Source organism: Musa acuminata, chromosome BXJ2-10, assembly GCF_036884655.1.
Source record: "Musa acuminata AAA Group cultivar baxijiao chromosome BXJ2-10, Cavendish_Baxijiao_AAA, whole genome shotgun sequence".
NCBI lineage: Eukaryota > Viridiplantae > Streptophyta > Magnoliopsida > Zingiberales > Musaceae > Musa > Musa acuminata.
In genome coordinates this window covers 37,455,717-37,472,017 of record NC_088347.1, presented here as the reverse complement: position 1 = coordinate 37,472,017, position 16,301 = coordinate 37,455,717, and the positions used below count along the sequence as shown (strand labels likewise).

General features: G+C 36.4%; 2 protein-coding genes and 1 long non-coding RNA gene across 5 annotated transcripts; 1 reads left to right on the top strand and 2 right to left on the bottom strand.

Moving 5' to 3' along the window:
- Window positions 1-2,980: 2,980 nt before the first annotated feature.
- Window positions 2,981-5,582, top strand: LOC103970002 ((S)-beta-bisabolene synthase-like). The gene is made up of 6 exons (XM_065130916.1): window positions 2,981-3,245; window positions 3,699-4,075; window positions 4,143-4,360; window positions 4,526-4,661; window positions 4,865-5,113; window positions 5,273-5,582. The coding sequence occupies exons 1-6, from the start codon at window positions 2,981-2,983 to the stop codon at window positions 5,564-5,566; spliced, it is 1,539 nt and encodes a 512-aa protein (XP_064986988.1). The 3' UTR covers window positions 5,567-5,582.
- Window positions 5,583-7,011: 1,429 nt separating this feature from the next.
- LOC103974187 (uncharacterized) lies at window positions 7,012-11,449 on the bottom strand. 2 transcript variants are annotated; one of them, XR_010492118.1, is made up of 2 exons: window positions 11,315-11,449; window positions 7,012-8,768 (listed from the first exon to the last, which is right to left on the bottom strand). It is a non-coding gene; the product is annotated as an uncharacterized LOC103974187 (long non-coding RNA). The 2 variants fall into 2 exon arrangements; XR_010492119.1 differs by lacking the exon at window positions 11,315-11,449 and adding an exon at window positions 9,259-11,303.
- A 2,369-nt stretch (window positions 11,450-13,818) lies between these two features.
- LOC103969652 (transcription termination factor MTERF6, chloroplastic/mitochondrial-like) lies at window positions 13,819-15,960 on the bottom strand. 2 transcript variants are annotated; one of them, XR_010492116.1, is made up of 2 exons: window positions 15,396-15,960; window positions 13,819-15,059 (listed from the first exon to the last, which is right to left on the bottom strand). XR_010492116.1 is itself a non-coding variant. In XM_065130532.1 (2 exons), the coding sequence occupies exons 1-2, from the start codon at window positions 15,576-15,578 to the stop codon at window positions 13,991-13,993; spliced, it is 1,080 nt and encodes a 359-aa protein (XP_064986604.1). In that variant the 5' UTR covers window positions 15,579-15,593; the 3' UTR covers window positions 13,819-13,990. The 2 variants fall into 2 exon arrangements, 1 of the variants encoding a protein (XP_064986604.1); XM_065130532.1 differs by having other exon boundaries at window positions 13,819-14,887; window positions 15,396-15,593.
- Window positions 15,961-16,301: the final 341 nt, after the last annotated feature.

The window sequence follows — 16,301 nt, the reverse complement described above, 5'->3', positions numbered from 1 at the left end:
GTGCTGTGAGATCAATAATTGGAAGGAGCACACACAGGTGAAGCTCGTGTCGTCTACCTTTGAAGGCACGTATGGATGTTGTGAAGTCTCATCTCAGTCGATTGATGTTTCCACTCGATTCATTCGTTGCATCACCGATCACCACAAATGAAGCAGCAAGCTTTCGATTGAAAAATTAGTATAAATTTTGGATCACCACATCGTCGAGACGAAGATAGTTTACTTAAGCCAACATTGTTGGATTTCTGCATAACTGCTGGGAGAAAGAGATGAAGATAGTTCAAAAAAAAAAAAAGATTAGTACCTTGGATTTATTTAGGAACTCCTATTTATATTAATCAAAAGATATAGAGTATAAGTTCTTTTAAATAATAAAGAAAACTATTATATTCCAAAAAATCTTCTCACCCTCATTTATTTTTTCTAATTTAAATTTTTATCTTTTATTTCATCTAATACTAAATATTTAAATTAATCATATCACACCCCTTTAATTCAAAATAGTTGTAACTTTAAGTTGTATTAGGAAAAAAAAAAATCTTTCACCAAAGCTTTTATAAAAATATTAGCAAGTTGATCGTCAATGCTACAATAGAATAATGTCAAATTTTGATGTGTTTGAAGTACCCGTGGAAAGCAGGATTCTTTGTAGTTGCAGTAATAGATTTGTTTCCACACTAGATTTTAGTTAGTCTTTTTTGTTTTACTTAGATATCTATTAGAATTTTTTGAAGCCAAATTATTTGACATGTCATACTTGTGGTTGCAACATGCCTCGGAACTTGAGAGAAACACATTTTTGCTTTTCTATTGTTCATAAAATCATACCTAAGGTAAGGCTGAGCACAAATCTAGAAGTGCTTTTTCTATAACAGCCCAGTCACTTTTTAATCAGTATAAGAATATAGCTTAAAATCTTTTACCTATGCATAACATATATAGTTTTCTTAACGTATCTTACAACTCTTTTAGCTGCTCCAAAGTGATGCTTGTAGGGGTTGTACATGGATCCGAATAACAAACAAACTGTAAACATAATATCCAACCTCGAAAGCGTGAGATAAATTTACCCTCCAATTAAACTTCTATATTATTTTTTATCTCTATTATTTAACATAAATTTATCATTTGTATTCATTAGAGTATTCATCGGCTTATAAGTTGTTATATGAAACCTTTTTATCAAATATTTGCCATATTTTTCTTAGCACATAAAAAATTTATTTGTATCTTGAATAACTTTCATTCCCAGAAAATAATGTAAGAGACCCTGATAAATCATTTCAAATTCTAACATCATATTTTTCTTAAATTCAACAAACATATATGATAATTTTTCAATATAAATCATATCATCCACTACAAGCAAACAACAATAATTTTTATTCTTTGAGCTTATATATATGTATAATTGACTCACTTAAATTTTTTAAAAAATTATGTTGAAGAAAGTACTTGTGAATTTTGTTGTATTAGAGCCATATAATAGGTTATCAAATTTGTATACTTTATTTTCTAGCTTTTATTTTAAAATTCTTCGAGCTGCTTTATATAAATCTCATTTTGCAATTTTACATTCAAGGAGACTGATTTAACATCAAATTGATAAACTTGTTGTTTTTTTTTTTTTTTTGTGATGCCAATGTGAATAATGTTTTAATTATATCAATTCTAACAACGGGAGAAAATGTTCCTAAAATATCGATACCTGAAATTCAAGTATACCATTTGGCTACTAAACGAGTTTTATATTTTTGCAATGAACCATCAATATTAAAATTTAATTTGTACGCTCGTTTGAGACCAATTGTCTCTATTCCTATGGTAAAGTCTACTAATTTCTAGATCTCATTTACAAATTTAGACCAAGTAGGTTCGAGAGCAAACATGCAAAATCGTCAAATTGTTATATTTGTGAAAGATTACAAATTTTTCTTGAATATGTCTCGATATCACAATAATCACTTAAATTAGAATCATTTGTAATATAAGAAGATTCGGGTGAGGTATTAACAACAGACAATGTATCATGTGCCTTATCAACTTCTTATCCTACAACTATTGGAATTTTTACTAGCTTTTGAGTTTTAATTTTTTTTATTCATTAAAAATAACATTATAATTTATAATTAATTTTTTGGTTGTTGAATGAAAAATCTAAAACTTTTTATCTCATTATTATACCCAGAGAGAGACAGACAGAGAGAGAGAGACGATACTTTGGCGTGGCCATTACGAAAAGCATATGCAGCAACACACGTTTTAATTGATTTGTTGGTTCCAATTGGATCGTTCTTCATCAATTATTCAGCACCACATGCATCAAAACAACGCCAACTCATCCTTCATTTACACGAGTCCTCCATGGAGCCTATAAGACACCGAGCCACGAGGGTCCTCTACGTCAACCACGCCGTTCTCGTCCACCTCGTCAAGCCTTCGAGGAATGGAGGTCGTGAGTTCTCAGTCACCTGATGCCGCAGGCCATCAGGTCGTGCGGCAGTGTGCAGTCTATCATCCCGACCTCTGGGGTGACTACTTCATCACACACCATCCTTGCTCCGACGAAACAAAGGCACGCGTCTCATCGAAGAGTTATTTTAATCTTGACGCTGTGATATAGTCTCTGAACTCTTTGTTATATACGCATGCATGAGTGATCGATTTGACAATATATAGGTGTAACTTGGTGCACAATCAGCTTCAGCTCAACTGCTGTTTGGCTTCCCTTTAATGAAATGGCATGCAACTCTTTTAACATCTTCGTTTTCTAGTATTTCCAATGTTTTCTTAAGCTTTAGTAACTCAAGTCACATCCCACAAAGTCGAGAGAGTCGCTACAGCTTCTAAACTCCCATAGCCCACCACATCTTTGAAAACAACTGTTTCAACTTGAAGACTGCACTCCTGTCTTTTCATATAAGCCAGAACGAATACAGATCACCAGATGTGGATCCGTGAGATCAACTAACGTCTAAGCATGATACAGTCAGAAGCATGGATGAGAGACCGAGGCGAAGAACTCAGGGAAGAAGTAAGGAGAATGTTCCAGGACAATAACGATGTGACACAAACCATGCATTTGATCGATACGATTCAGCTTCTTGGACTCGATTACCACTTCGAGGAGGAACTAACCGAAGCTTTGAAACGAGTCTACGATGCTGATAGCGCCAACGATGGACTGTACGAGGTTTCACTCAGATTCCGACTGCTTAGAGAGAAAGGATACAGCGTGACCTCCGGTAATCTCCTCATCTTCCTTAATGTATGTATAGGGTAGTATTCTATACGTAGTTTTGTTGAATTTGTCAGAAGAGCGGAAAGTGCCTGTTGATACCCTCATTTATTTCGATCATAATAAGAAAGTAAAGACTCTAGGGAGATTTGAATGCTGTCCGATAAGTGCTGCAAACCTCCTCCATGGTGTTTCTGTTTTGAATGAATGAATTAAGTATATGTGTACATAGGACCACTTTGGATATCATTTGAAATTTTTAATTAATGTTATTTATTAAAAAAAAAAGATAAAAACAAATATAGGTCTCTTTTTCTATAATAAAACAAAGATTAAAAAAAAAATCAGCTAGCAATTGGTGATAGTATCATTTTATTTAGTTCATTTGTTGCTCTATGGATCATAACAGAGGTCTTTAGTTTTTCCTACCACAATAGATGTCATCACTCTATTTATTCAGATGTCTTCGACAAGTTCAAGGATGAGGGAGGGAGCTTCTCAACAACCTTGACTGACGATGTAAAAGGGCTGCTAAGCTTATACAACGCGGCTTACCTTGGAACTCACGGAGAGACCATACTTGATGAAGCTATTTCTTTCACACGGATTCACCTTACGTCCATGGTTCATGATCTCAACCCACCTATGGCAACGCTAGTGTCTCTTGCCCTCGAGACCCCTCTTCGCAGAAGCATAAAAAGGCTTTTCGCAAGGCATTACATCTCCATCTACCAGGAGGAGCCAACACGAAACGATAAGATCCTAGAGCTCGCAAAGCTGGACTTCCATATACTGCAATCTCTTCATCGTCGAGAGCTCAAGGACGTCTGCATGCAAGTCTTCTTTATACGGCATTTATATTTGCTTACGTTTAGGTTCCAAATTGATGATAATTAGTGACAAGTGGTGGAAGGATTTAGCCCTAACCAAAACCCTAAGTTTTGCTCGAGATCGAGCGGTAGAAGCATACTACTGGATACTGGGTGTATACTACGAACCCCAGTTTTCACGTGCACGGGTAATGACTACCAAGATAGTGCTCGTTACCTCCATCTTGGATGATATCTATGATGACTATAGCACATTAGAGGAGAGCCAACTACTAACTGATGCCATCCAAAGGTTTGGAGACCTCGTTGCATTTTTGCTAATACTATTAAGCTAAGAAGAAAAAGCAGTAGCAATTAAGTTGTGCATCACACATATATAGAAACCACGAAAATGTGATTTCTGGGTGCCTTCAGCAATTCGAGATAATCCTTTGCTGAGAAGAAATGCTACGTGCAGGTGGGACTTTGAGGCTGTTGATCAGCTCCCGGAGTACTTAAAGGACTTCTTTCTCAAGCTTCTATTCGCTGTTCGAGAATTCGAAACTGAGCTTGCAGCCGAGGAGAAGTTTAGGATATTTTACTTCAAGGAAGCAGTATGTACTTATATCCTTCTTTTATATGGAAACTCATTAAATAGACTATATATTTATGGATGGCAAGCCTCAGTGTGTATACAATCAAACCTAAATCATGAAAGATGATGACAGTTCACATAGAAAATTTCTTAGACTTGCACCTCTCTCTCTCCTGACGCGTTTCTGCTGTCATATTTGGTTTGGTTTCCTCGTGATCACAGTTGAAGTCTCAAGCTAGAGCTTATTTTGAGGAATCCAGATGGAGGGATGAGAAATATGTGCCCACATTAGAAGAACACCTGGGAGTTTCCAAGATGAGCACCACGTATCCCTTGCTTGCTTCTGCCATTTTGGTTGGCATGGGGGAAGTCGCAACCAAGGAAGCATTTGAATGGGCTGCCAGCTTTCCCAAGATCGTCGACGCTTCTTCTGCAATCGGTCGAATCATGAATGACATCACTTCGTATGAGGTAATTAACCCACACGATTTCCCCCATTCTCCAGTTGTTTATGGACTTGTGATGTGGTGAGCGTCTGAAAGCTAAGCTTTCAAAAGTAATCAACATCGATCGATCTGTACCGAATGCCAAAAGTAAAGAAACATTTCTTCTTTATCGACTTGCACGCAGAGAGAAGGGAAGAGGGAACATGTTGTCTCCACAGTACACTGCTGCATGAAAGAGTATGGAACATCCATAGACGATGCATGCAAGAAGCTCCAAGAAATGGTGGAAGACGCATGGAAGGATATAAACCAAGAGTGCCTCAATCCGACCACATTCCTCGCCCCGCTACTCCAAACGTCACTCTATTTTACACGAATCTTAGAGAACGTGTACAAGTACATCGATGCATACACCGAATCTAACACTACAATGAGAGAGTGCATCTCCTTGTTGCTTCTTCAACCTGTTCCTATATGATCGTGTCATCCATAGTATGAAGCATTTTCCTTTTTGTATCGTAATAACAATCCATCAGGAGCTGTAGTTGATAGAATCCTTATCAGCCATGTTCCTGTAGGAACTCTTCTTGTTTAAGGAAATAAAAGTTGCACTGTTGCTGATGATCGATTATTGATTAGCCTATTGTTTAATGATTAATATTTACTAACAAGAGAAGCTTACTTGAGCCTGCAATGAAATATTTTCAACCAAATACCTAAAATTTCCAATCCAATTGTCTTTTCGTTGAATTAGACAAACGGAGGGGTAGGTGATATTGCTGACCAGTTTCCAAAGGTGGTAGATATGGAGCATCTCTTGAGAACATCTACCTATGCATGAAGAAGATCTCATTATATGAAACAGGCTTTCTTTTGTCAATTACTGTATTTTTTTGTATCAACTCAATAGTAGCTTTGATTTTTGGTCACAGAAGCAATCGATTGAGAGGAAGAATGATCATCTTATCTTATGTTCTAGTTTCTTCTGCACGTTATTTATATTTTTATCATTTAGATATATATATAGATATATTCTTAAATGCGCTTATTGGATATTACTCAAATATTCGACTCATCCGGTGATATTCTATCGATATTAATGTGACGGTATTTTAAAATTTATTAAGAGTAATTTTGAAAATAAGTTAAATATTTGTTAAGATTTTAAAATAATAAAAATAAGAAAATTATTCTTATACTTTTAGATTGCACGAGAATAATTATATTAATATAATCGTGTCTCTTTTCTCAAGCCTCGAGACGAAGCGTGTACTGCGATCGGAAACAGCTGTTTTCGGCAATGGTCGCCGAGTTGGTCGTGTGTCAACATCTGTTGGACGCCCTGAATGACATGCCATTCACAATGCATGTGTTACTGCTGTGAGATCAATAATTGGAAGGAACACACACAGATGAAGCAGCAAGCTTTCAAGTGAAAAATTAGAATAAATTTTCATTATAAGTGAAAGTTATTGTAAGGAGTCAATTACTTATCCGAATTGAATTGAGTTCACGATAGAACTGCCATCACATAATTTGAATGATTTATTTGTAGATAAAGGAGTAGCTAATTATTGAGGAAGAATCTGAATGATTTATTTGTAGATAAAGGAGTAGCTAATTATTGAGGAAGAATCCTAAATTTTTGAGAAAGATTCGATCAAGATCATTGTATGTGACAATAATATCATCTACATATATTAGAAGATATATTATATTTTTATATTATTATAATATTAATAAAGAAATATCAAAAGTTGATGAAGCGATAACAAAATATGTTGAAGAGTCATCAGCAAAATATTATTTCTCCACACATTAATTATTTTCCCACGCATGTCTGAGGCCAAGTTGCCACTGATCAACCGAGAGAAATAACTAGCTACCATAGAAACATAACACAAATGCTTTAAAACATCGGCATAAAATAAAAGGTATCAAAAGATAATTAGAAATAAAATATCAAAATCAACAGGGATGTTCCACTCAGACGAAACTCCTGAAGAATATAAATTGTCACAAATTTAAGATGATTAAATAGTGCAGTCAGGATGCAACAGGTTTACACATTGTCTCGGGGAAGCACTTGCAATCCTAATTTTCAGCGACAACATGGTGCTTTCCCTGCACAGCAGCAACATAGGAATTATAGAGAGCAGTAAATTTCTCCTTGTACGGGAAAAGAAATTTGTTCATGAACTTCTGCTCAGTTAGTCGCATGACATATGCAAGGCCTCGTCCTTTATCTAGCAATTTATTCTGCTCAAGAAAATTTATAACATCATGACGAGGTCTCAACCTCTTCTCCAAGCTATATGAAAGAATACCAGAATGGCGAATGATATACTGCAGCTCACAACCAGCTTCCTTCATCAGGAATGTCATCTTGTCAGATATGTTATTCTTTGAGAGTGTCCAAACAGTTGGTTTCTTCCTGAGTATGGCAACGATGTCTGGCTGGGACCAACCAAAGCTCTTAAAGGTTGCAAAGGTAGCATCACACTTAGATCTGCTCATGTTCATGACAGAATGAAGTGCATGACGGAACATTCCACAATCCCGTGGCACACCCAACTCCTCAACATAATCGATAACTTCCCTAATAAATTTGTTTTTTCGAACAACAAAACACGGATTCAACACCACCATACCCGCGATGCATTCATCACTGATGCCACATTCCCTTAAGAGAGATATATTGGGCTCTATCTTCCGAGCTAAGCTAGAAATAAGAAGAAATCGGTTCCTACTGCAGGCTTTCAGTAACCTCTCATTAGAACCAAGTAGTGACTTCAAGAAGTTCAAATTCGGTTGGATATTCTGAAAGAGTATAGCCGGACATTTTGAAACCAACTGAACTATTTCAGTAACAGAAAATCCCATGTCCTGCAAAGATCTCATCCTGGGCTTCAGTGTAGTCTCTACGTTAGCACGCAGCACCTTGGGTGCCTTCTGGGTAAGTTTCATGACTTGTGCATCGCTCCAACCCTTCTGCTTAAAGAACTCAATGTAAAGACTCGAAGAATTTTTACGACAGGTGTGATACTTGGCTGTTTTTGCAGCCTTTTCTGAGGAAAGTTCACATGATTGAAGGGGGTTGACCACTATAAAGTTGGAACTGTTCTCTGAACTATCGCATTTGGCAGTGGAAAAGTTAAACAGGCTGCAAAGTTGATAGGAGGAAAGATAAATGGAGGAATTGTTACATGGGAAAAGGCAAAAGAGCCTTTTTTGCACCAAAAACATCATCTTTTGAAGCAGTATCGTGTGCTGTTTGCAGAAAAATACAAAAAAACTAATCTAATCGCTGCCCTCTCTAAGTCCAACTCCTCTTCTACCTCAGATCAAGCGCATCCAAACTAAATATATTTTCTGTATCTGCTTCCAACCAAAAGGAAGTTGAAAACTTCAAGCTGATCATCTGTATCAGATAAAATTCTTCACATAAATCCACCTACCATCAGTTCCCATAAACCATTTCTTCCAGATTTAAGTCTCTAAATGGTGTTTGAGTGTTGATTATGAGTACCTTTGATCATTTACTTGTTGTCATGCTCAAATCCAAGCAATTCTCCACCACTGAAATAATGTCTTGATGTGACACATGCGCACTGACACTACCTTCCACTATTTATCTATTGCAGTTGGTAGCTTCAGAAACTGTGAAGCACGCTATATCCCTGCAGATATTGAAAAATGACATCAAATATATTTTCATCAAATATGCAGCATAAGAGTGACAATGGCATTAACTATGTTGATCGTATACAGATGATATTCAAGTTTGTGCTAATAGGTTGAACATCAGTCAAGGACTCGCACTAGGTACTTCAGCATTCAGATTAGGTGGAAGATGCATAATGTTTTGTCTAACATCAGATTGACTAATGTCCTACAACGAAAACCTGAAACATTTCAAATGAGCACTTCCAGAATAATTGATCCTTTTCATCAAGAATGTAAAGAAATGATTCACTTACATGTCAAACTAGACCGGTATGTAGAAAAGACATTGTTTGAGAAATTTGTGGATTGGATCAAATTTGAAAGGATTAAGGGAATGAACACTCTAATCAAGATTAACTAGAGACACCCAACCATCATAATCATTCGACCAATGTGCAAAAGCAAAGGAATAGACAAAGGGGAAGACAATAGCATCAGTCGCACCGTTGAAAAGAATAGAGTTGGACGACGAGACACCTTCTCAATCGCATTCAACAACCAGCTCCGTCCAAAGACATGACAGCGACGTAGAAATAGTACCTTGATCGATAATGGCAATGACGTTAGAGATGGTCACGTCTACACAATTTGAGGGTAGTGCATGCACTGAGGAGCAATATTTTACACATATCACCCAGGATTCAGATCATTAAGCTCGACGAGATATCGGTGATGTTTATACATAGAAGGGAAAAGGGAAAACAGTGGATGGTTTTCAGCAGATGCGACAAAGATATAGACACAACGTGAAGCTCATCATATGCACAACCATCATATTATGAAGAATCTTACAGCCAACAGTACTACAATCATGGTTGGTCATTCTTCTACGAGCAACAATGCGATTATCGATCTTATGACACGAAGCAACCAATCAGTGGTGAAAGTAGAAGTTCTGACATTCTCCATGCTCCATACCAATATATGTCACAACCATCCTTGCCTCAAGAACTGCCTCGGACACTTTGTTCAAGACAATCAAACTACGACCAAACTACATTAATGCATTAATGACATACGGTGTACCATTATACTATGTCGCGAGATCAATTTTAGGATTGGATCTAACAAGCATGTCAAATTTATATATAGATATAGAGGATTGAAGAGCCCAATCCACAGCCGATGGAATCGCGTCGTTCTTTTTGGTGGTAGAACCAAGTATATCCATCGATTGATTATTTGATTCATTTGAATCTTAAAGTTTAAATTGTTTAAATAAATAATCTAACAATTCATCGATTAATTACTTGATTCATTTGAATCTTAAAATTTAAGTTGTTTAAATAAATAATCTAATAATTCTAATCATTTGTTTATAAACAATTCAATATTAATATAAGGATGATTGAGAACGTACCACAAAGACATTCCTTAAAGCTCGAAAAAAATGTGTCACTATTCTTTCCTAAATAAGATTATTTTTGCTAAAATTATAGTAAATTTAAATTTATTTCCAAATTAAAAACTTTAATCTAACTTAAAATTATAGTAACTTTTTTCCTTTAATCTAACAATATGAGGTCAATGAACCAGCTGATATCCAAGAACCAGAAATTAATTGTCAATTGTAAAAAAAAAAACATCATTGGAGATACTGTATGATAATAAAATTCCAAACACTGAGCACCATATTTGACCACAGTATCTGCCTACAATCAAGTTACGTTAATCTAAATTAATATATCAAAATTATTTTTTATGGCCTCCTTAATGGGTTACAATGATCAGGAAATGAGTATGTAAAAAAGATCACTTGTTCCATGCTACTGTGCCAATGTTCAGGACAGTGTTGTTAAAGGCACTCGCCCAAGCTCCGCAAAGAACTAGCCAATATAAAATAATAAAAAATATAATTAACAAAAAATCCAGGCATTAAAATAAAAATTAGACAAAATGAGTTTCATCTCATTTCATATTCAAATCATCACCGGTAAATATCAAATTACATTGATTTAACTATCTAGAAAACATTAAAGTGCTAAATTATCCAAATATAATAAAAAGATAACTAAAAAAAGAAGATTAACATCAAAAATGACATTTTAATAATTATAGTAAAAAATTATAATTCAAAATTAACATAAAAATTACAGCAGTCACAAATACAGAAAGGAGGAGTGAGGAGGAGGCAGAAGACGGGGCTGTGGTCTGGGAGCAGCGAGGAAGAGGGGAAGAGGGAGAAGAGGTCTGCGAAGGGGGTTGCGACGAGGCGAGGGTCCGGGGGACTGTGATGAACGGGGGGAAGAGGGAGGAGGGAGGAGGAGGAAGGAGAAGGGAGGTGGAGGATCGTATCGAGGAAGAAAAACAAAGAAAATTTGGGGGAAGAGGGAAGAGGATGGTGTCGGGGAAGGGGGCGAGCTTGCGACGAAAGGGGGAGAGGGAGGAGGGATCGGGGAAGGGGGGCTGGCGCGCGTGGGACGGGGCTGCGATGAACAGAGCGGCAAGAGGGAGGAGAAGGGAGTGTGCGATGGCGAAGGAGGAAGAGAAAGAGAGATACCGGGAAGGGAAGACGCCACCGCCAACTGTCGCTGTTTCCCGATGGAGACGAAGGCAGCCGTCGTCAATGAGGAGACGCCGCACTCGCCGAAGAAAAAGAGCGGTCGCTGCGATTAGGGTAAGGTCGCGCCGCGGGGGTTTGGGTCGGGTTCGAAATGTGACTCAGGTTCGATCCGGATTTTAATCATTCGGGCGCCTGACCCGTCGAACCGCCTCCGGTCGAATTCGTGGGGCCCACCCCACTTATCGGATGCTCAGGTTCGATCCGGATTTTAATCATTCGGGCGCCTGACCCGTCGAACCGCTTCCGGTCGAATTCGTGGGGCCCACCCCACTTATCGGATGCTCATGTAACAAAACTAACTGTCGATGATGAAATTATTTTGGATGCCAAAACAATATGAGTACTAATGCTTCAACATGTAAAATGAAATCACAGTTTTATTTATTATTACCGCTGAGGCACATATCGATCGTCTCATAGCAAAAGAAATGGAAAGAAGAAAAAACGGAAAAGAAAATCTATCGATGTATTATTTAAGTATCTTAGTAGGTCTGTGAAACTCCGCGGATCATTGTTCTCGATACCAATCTTTTCTAGCTTATTATGCTTATTTTTTGTGTCTGATTTTTCACTTCGATTTATTTTGATTTTAAATCATATTATTTCATGTGATAATAATGTCTCCTAGTCTCCACTTGATTATAACAATAGAAGAACCTTTTACAAAAACTAAGATGTCTGATATCGTGGTGGAGAAATGATGAGCATGCGATGATGAATGAAAGTCCTCACACAATTAAATTTCTCTATACATTCATACATATTTCTCTATACATTCATACATAGTTAAACTCTAGTAGAAACATAACATAAAAACTTGAGAATATTTTGATTATCTTAATGATCTAATAACTTGTACTCATTCATATCGATATAAAATATTCGATATCATTTATAGCACGAAAAAATTTATAGAAAACGAATCTCAAAATCAACTATGGTAGAAACATAACATAAAAACTTCGAAAAAATATTTTGATTATCTTTATGATCTAATGACTTGTACTCATTCACATCGATATAAAAGATTCGATATCATTTATAACACGAAAAATTTTTATAGAAAACAAATCTCAAAATTAACATGGATGTTATACTCTAAGAGGTTCCTCACGAAGAATTTAAATTATCACAAATTTAAGATAAATTAACATGAATGTTATACTCTAAGAGGTTCCCCATGAAGACTTTAAATTATCACAAATTTAAAATAGTACAATCAGTATGCAATAGGGGGATAGGGTTAATTTATCATTGAACTCTGCATGATCAGCCAAGATGTCCAAACTATTCATGATCAGCCATATGGATGGATGTTGTGAAGTCTCATCTCAGTCGATTGATGTTTCCACTCGATTCATTCGTTGCATCACCAATCACCACAAATGAGTGGTGATCCCAGCAAGCTTTCAAGTGAAAAATTAGTATAAATTTTGGATCACCACATCGTCGAGATGAAGATAGTTCAAAAAAAAAAAAAAAAGATTAGTACTTCAAATCTATAGTACCTTGGATTTATTTAATAACTCCTATTTATATTAATCAAAAGAAATAAAAGAGTATAAGTTCTTTTAAATAATAAAGAAATATCTTATATTCCAACAAATCTTCTCATCCTCATTCATTTTTCTAATTTAAATCTTTATCTTTTATTGTATTTAATTCTAAATATTTAAATTAATCATATCACACCTCCTTAATTCAAAATATTTGTATCTTAAAGTTGTATTGAAAAAAAAATTTCTGAACTCTTTTAACTGCTCTAAAGTGATGCTTATAGGGGCTGTGCATAAATCCGAATAACAAACTAACTGTAAATATAATATCCGACGTGTGAGATAAATTTACGCACAAATTAAACATGAATATTTTATTTAATCTATTTTTAACTATATTATTTAACATAATTTATCATTTGTATTCATTGGCATATAAGTTGTCATATGAAACCTTTTAAACAAATATTTACCATATTTTTCTTAGCACATTATATATATATATATATATATATATATATATATATATATATATATATATATATATATATATATATATATATATGTATCGTGTACTTGATTCGAAAGTTTCTCCAAGTTAGATTTCATAATATGTACGGGGTCTTTAAAATGTTTCCTCGCTGCTGTAATGTTATGATATTTCAAGTGGTTGCAACTTTTATTTTGCTTACACTTAATTTCAGTTTAGAAGAATATTGAAAGGGCTAAGATTATAACTCATGTATCGTTTCGATCTCTCTTGTAAGAGAGATAGAGATGGCGCAGAGATATTGAGAATATGATGAAGAGTCACTCGCACAATATTGTTTCTCCACACATTAATTATTTTCCCACGCATGTCTGAGGTCAAGTCGCCACCGATCAACCGAGAGAAATAACAAGCTACAATAGAAACATAACACAAATGCTTTAAAAACATCGGTATAAAATAAAAGGTATCAAAAGATAATTAGAAATAAAATATCAAAATCAACAGGGATGTTCCACTCAGACGAAACTCCTGAAGAATATAAATTGTCACAAATTTAAGATGATTAAATAGTGCAGTCAGTATGCAATAGGTTTACACTTTTGTCTCGAGGAAGCACTTGCAATCCTAATTTTCAGCGACAACATGGTGCTTTCCCTGCACAGCAGCAACATAGGCATTATAGAGAGCAGTAAATTTCTCCTTGTACGGGAAAAGAAATTTGTTCATGAACTTCTGCTCAGTTAGTGGCATGACATATAAAAGGCGATGTCCTTTATCCAGCAATTTATTCTGCTCAAGAAAATTTATAACTTCATGTCGCGGTCTCAACCTCTTCTCCAAGCTATATGCAAGAATCCCAGGATGGCAAATGATATACTGCAGCTCACAACCAGCTTCCTTCGTCAGGAATGTCATTTTGTCAGATATGTTCTTCTTTGAGAGTCTCCAAACACATGGGTTCTTCCTGAGTATGGCAACGATATCTGGCTGGGACCAACCAAAGCTCTTCAAGGTTGCAAAGGTAGCATCACACTTAGATCTGCTCGAGTTCAAGACAGTAAGAAGTGCATGAGGGAACATTCCACAATCATGTGGCACACCCAACTCCTCGACATGTTCCATAACTTCCTTAATAAATTTGTTTTTTCGAACAACAAAACCCGAATTCAACACCACCATACGCGCGATGCATTCATCACTGATGCCACATTCCCTTAAGAGAGATATATTGGGCTCTATCTTCCGAGCTAAGCTAGAAGTAAGAAGAAATCGGTTCCTACTGCAGGCTTTCAGTAACCTCTCATTAGAACCAAGTAGTGACTTCAAGAAGTTCAAATTCGGTTGGATATTATGATAGAGTACAGTCGGAAATTTTGAAACCAACTGAACTATTTCGGTAACAGAAAATCCCATGTCCTGCAAAGATCTCATCCTGGGCTTCAGTGTAGTCTCTACCTTAGCACACAGCAACCGGGGTGCCTTCTGGGTAAGTTTCATGACTTGTACATCGCTCCAACCGTTCTGCTTAAAGAACTCAATGAAAAGATTAGAAGAATTTTTACGACAGGTGTGATACTTGGGTGTTTTTGCAGCCTTTTCTGAGGAAAGTTCACATGATTGAAGGGGCTTGACCACTAAAAAGTTGGATCTGTGCTCTGAACTCTGGTCTTTGGAAGTGGAAAAGTTAAACAGGCTGCAAAGTTGATAGGAGGAACGATAAATGGAGGAATTGTTACATGGGAAAAGGCAAAAGAGCCTTTTTTGCAACAAAAACATCATCTTTTGAAGCAGTATCGTGTGCTGTTTGCAGAAAAATACAAAAAAAACTAATCTTATTGCAGGATGGTATCGAGGAAGAAAAACAAAGAAAAATTGGGGGAAGCGGGAAGAGGGAGGAAGGAGGAGGAGGATGGTGTCGGCGAAGGGGGGCTGGCGCGCGTGGGGCGGGGCTGCGATGAACAGAGGGGAAAGAGGGAGGAGAAGGGAGTGTGCGATGGCGAAGGAGGAAGAGAAAGAGAAAGAGAGATACCGGGAGGGGAAGACGGCACCGCCAACTGTCGCTGTTTCCCGATGGAGAGTAAGGCAGCCGTCGTTCACTTAGGAGACGCCGCAGTCGCCGAAGAAAAAGAGCGGTCGCTGCGATTAGGGCAGGGTTGCGCCGCGGGGGTTTGGGTGGGGTTCGAAATGTGATTTCATATTTAATGACATCCATAATTCTGTTCTTATTCATATGATATTTCACACAAATGATAGTTCAGCTATGATGATTTCATATATTATAATAAAACCAGTAACAACGTAATCAACATTAATTTTAATATGACTAGGGCCAAGTTGACACAGATCAGTTGACAAACATAATTAGTCAACTATCGTAGAAACATAACATAAAAACTTGAGAATATTTTAGTTATCTTTCTGAACTAATGATTCGTACCCATTCATATCCATATAAAAGATTTGTAGCAAAAAAATAAAAAATGAAAAATGAATCTCAAAATCAACTTGGATGTTGTACTCTAAGAGATGGTTTAAATTAACACAAATTTAAGATGATTCAATGGTACAATCAGTACGCAACAAAGGGGATAGGGTTCAGAAGATGTTAACGTAGAGTTCATAAACTTTTGCTGTTAGATTTTAAATAACTAAACAAAAATGTTATAAGAAAAAAAATACCCCATTAAAATATGGAGTTTCACACTTACAATATGTTTCAGAAGGTATAAATTATATGACAGAGAATTATATCCTTAGTGAACTAAGCAGACATTGGATCAAGGAAATCCATATCAATATAGTTCTTCCACAACATATTAACATTCTAAGATGACTTCACAACATTAAAACTCCAATTGGATTAGGTGAGTGCTTGGACCATGCCTGATTGAACTCACTCGTTAGACTCTTGGGTCTCATCGCAAGAGTAAGTGAC